At 43.4% G+C, this 3718-nt stretch overlaps 1 protein-coding gene across 1 annotated transcript; it reads right to left on the bottom strand.

The window, feature by feature from the left end:
• Positions 1–1006: 1006 nt before the first annotated feature.
• LOC310824176 (uncharacterized protein) lies at positions 1007–3436 on the bottom strand (the record flags this gene model as incomplete). The annotated part of the gene is made up of 5 exons (XM_083696988.1): positions 1007–1030; positions 1126–1209; positions 1355–1627; positions 1829–1999; positions 3380–3436. The coding sequence occupies 5 exons, from the start codon at positions 3434–3436 to the stop codon at positions 1007–1009; spliced, it is 609 nt and encodes a 202-aa protein (XP_083553114.1).
• Between the last annotated feature and the right edge of the window lie 282 nt (positions 3437–3718).

Genomic DNA, 3718 nt, shown 5'->3' with positions numbered 1-3718 from the left:
TGGGCCCTGGACAAGATTCTGACCCAGGTGAAGGCCCTAGTATGAGTGGTGGTAACAAGAACGCAAAGACGGTGAGCTTGAGGCAATACAGCGAAAGCTATCTTTCGTTTGGATTTACTTTCACCGTGGATGAGACGACACCGACTCCATTATGCTTGGTGTGTGGCGAGAAGCTGTCCAACAGCGCCATGGTGCCAAGCAAGCTTAAACGCCATCTCCAAACGAAACACCCGTCGCTTCAAAACAAGCCGATGGACTATTTTGTTCGCCTGCGTGAAAACACAGAGAAACAGGCAACTTTTATGAGGAAAAACCACAAAGGTAAATGAGAAAGCACTCAAAGCTAGTTACCTAGTTGCTGAACTCATAGCTAAATCAAAAAAGTCCCACTCTGTGGCAGAGACATTAATACTACCTGCCTGCAAAGCCATTGTCAACGAGATGCTCGGCCCTGACGCGGTTAAAGGCATAGCTAAAGTCCCGCTCTCAGATAACACAATTGCCAGGCGTATTGATGACATGTCTATAGACATCGAAAGTCATGTTTTGGGAAAGATACGCATCAGTAGGAAATTTGCGTTGCAACTTGATGAGTCTACGGATATTATTGTATCAGGCTACAGAGTGTCATTTTGTAACATTTTTGGTTGGTGGTGTGCTGCAAGATTCTTTCAATGTAAAAAATGTGCCGTGGCTCAAAAAAGGTTGAAAAACACTGCTGTAGATAATGTATGTGCCAGATGAATGAACGCCCCCTGAGGGCTATACTATGACCCTTTAAGGACAACAAAACAACAAACTTTTTTTTTCAAATATTTAATTAGGGATTAAAATCACCCCCTGAATTGAAACCTAATAGACCCAAACCCTGCGATGGTGCATCTAACTGGGAGCTGCTGCCTCTGTTGCTAACTGTAGGTTGAATGTCGGATTACAATGATACCACCCTCTCCCTGCTCCACTCTGCTCTGTACAAACACAACCTTATTTACAGCACTCATTCTCTCTAGCCCACCACCAGGGAGGGAGCCTGAAGGTAGAGGGAAGACAGACTGGCAGGCCTCAGTATCCAGAATAGATACACACACAACAGAGTCTTCTGTCGTTACAAGCAAATATACATACAGGACAGGACGTGGTGTGGTGTGGTCCAGCCAACCAGTCCTCCCCGTCCTCTCGGGCTCCTGCCTCCTTGAAACTCCTCCCAAACTGGGAACAGTCGTTTGAACTTATTTGTGTATGCTCTGATGTGTCTTTAGGGTGAAAGAGTGACTGAAACACTTCCCACATTGGGAGCACCAGTATGGACTCTCTCCTGTGTGTGTGTTCTCTGATGTTTCTTTAGTGCTCCTGCCTGGCTGAAACTCTTCCCACACTGGGAGCAGTTGTATGGCTTCTCTCCTGTGTGTATTCTCTGGTGTGCCTTTAGGTCTCCTGTCTGACTGAATCTCTTCCCACACTGGGAACAGTGGTATGGCTTCTCTCCTGTGTGTATTCTCTGGTGATTCTGCAAGGCTCCTGCATAACTGAAACTCTTCCCACACTGGGAGCAGTGGTAAGGCCTCTCTCCTGTGTGTATTCTCTGATGTATCTGTAAGGCTCCTGCTCTGTTGAAACTCTTCCCACACTGGGAGCAGGGGTGAGGCCTCTCTCCTGTGTGTATTCTCTGATGTATCTGTAAGGCTCCTGCTCTGTTGAAACTCTGCCCACACTGGGTGCAGTGGTATGGCCTCTCTCCTGTGTGTATTCTAATGTGTCTCTGTAAGGATCCTGCCTGACTAAAACTCTTCCCACACTGGGAGCAGTGGTGAGGCCTCTCTCCTGTGTGTATTCTCTGGTGTTTCTTTAGGTGTCCTGCATTACTAAATCTCTTCCCACACTGGGAGCATTGGTATGGCTTCTCTCCTGTGTGTATCATCTGATGCCTCTTTAGGTTGCTCATTTTACCAAAACTCTTTCCACACTGAAGGCATGGGTGAGTCTTCTCTCCTCTGAGAGTCTGTTGGTGTGATTTATGGTGAGATGGACAAATGAAACTCTGATTCAGTAGAGCTGGGCTCGCTGTCTGAGCATGGGTTGGAGCTCTCGTCTGTAACATTAGGAAAATATACAGGATTACAAACAACATGAGAACAAGTACTGCTTCCATAGACTCAGCAGTGCCAGAAGTAACACAACATCTCTGGGGTCTGCAGACACTGTGGGAACTTGAGGTTGTCAGAGTGTGTTGATATTACAACAAATGCAAATGGGTACCTAATCAATGTTTCATGATTAATGATTGTGTTAAGGCATATGTATTACAGGCCTACCTTTGACTACTACCCTGTTGCTCAACAGTTGTAATTCCATGATCAGTCATAGAAGTTAGATCAATTGTAACAACTTTTGTTTGAATTAATGAATAAGTGATGGGGAGAAATTAAGGGGAACATTTAAATAAATGTTTGATTGCATACACTGATAAATATCTGCCAGTGCCCTTTGAACTTCTAATTATAGTCTGATTATACTAGTTATACTTTGATCTACAAGGCCATTCTGGGAAGACTGCCGCTTCATCTTTGTTCTTCTTTGATAAAATCAGAAAATAAATACCAGCATCGCTCTCACTCTCACTTACTTTTAAAAGTTCCAAAAATCACAACGGAACATGGCCAAAAGTGTTTTAATTACTCAGCCCTGTGTTCTTTGAATTCGTTCCAGACTAGTTTGAAACTCCAGGATTTTGTTTCCTTGGAGGAGTTTAAAAGGTTGGTTGGCGTGCATGTTACTGAGGAATGTAATTGTCAGTAATCGCTTGTGGTGGTACATATGATGCATTTTATTTGGTGAAATGTACTGTATGTGTTTATATTCTTAACCTTTTTTATGGTGTGTTATGATTGTGTTATAAGTGTGTCTGCATCTATAAGTTGTTTTGTGATGTATGTGTGTGAATCGTCTGAAACATTGTTTTCCTTGGCTGCTGTCTTGGACCAGGTCACTCTTGAAAAATAGATATTATCTCAATAAGACTAAGCTGGACAAAAAGGTTAAATACATAATGCCAAATACATAACATGAACTCACCATCTTTCTCCACCACTTCATCTTCTTCTTGCTCTTCTTTCATTATCACATTTTTATCCTCCACTTCCCCTTCTTTCATCCTCACATCTTTCTTATCCTCTTCTGCTTCTTTTTCTTCCTCCTCCTCTTTTACATCTTTCTCCACCACTTCATATCCTCATTCCTTTTCTTTTACCGTCACATATTTCTTCTCTTCCTCTTCTTTCAACATCACATCATTCTTCTCTTCCACTTCTCCTTCCTCCTCCACTTTCACCATCACATATTTCTCTTCCACATCCTCTCCTCCTTCCTCCTCTTTCACTACCACATTGGGTTCCAGTGTTTGCCTGCAGTATTCCAGCTTCACTGCCACCATCTCCATGTAGCCTGAAGAGATGGGTCTTCAGTCTACACTGGAAGATAGGGAGTGACTCTGCAGTCCTGACAGCAGTGGGAAGCTCGTTCCACCAACAGGGCGCAAAGTGAAAAGCTGTGACTGCAGTTCTACGGCTGAAGATAGGTGGTGACGAGGTTGAATTTCATCGTCTCCCCGCTTTGTATTTTATATTGTATTATAATGTTGTTTAATTCAAGCGGGGAGCTATATCAGAGCGGAGCCATCTTTTACGTCAAATCTAATTGTACAGTTCATTAAAACAATTCA

Source organism: Argentina silus (genome assembly GCF_951799395.1).
Source record: "Argentina silus genome assembly, chromosome: Y".
NCBI lineage: Eukaryota > Metazoa > Chordata > Actinopteri > Argentiniformes > Argentinidae > Argentina > Argentina silus.
This window is presented reverse-complemented; position numbering and strand designations above follow the sequence as displayed.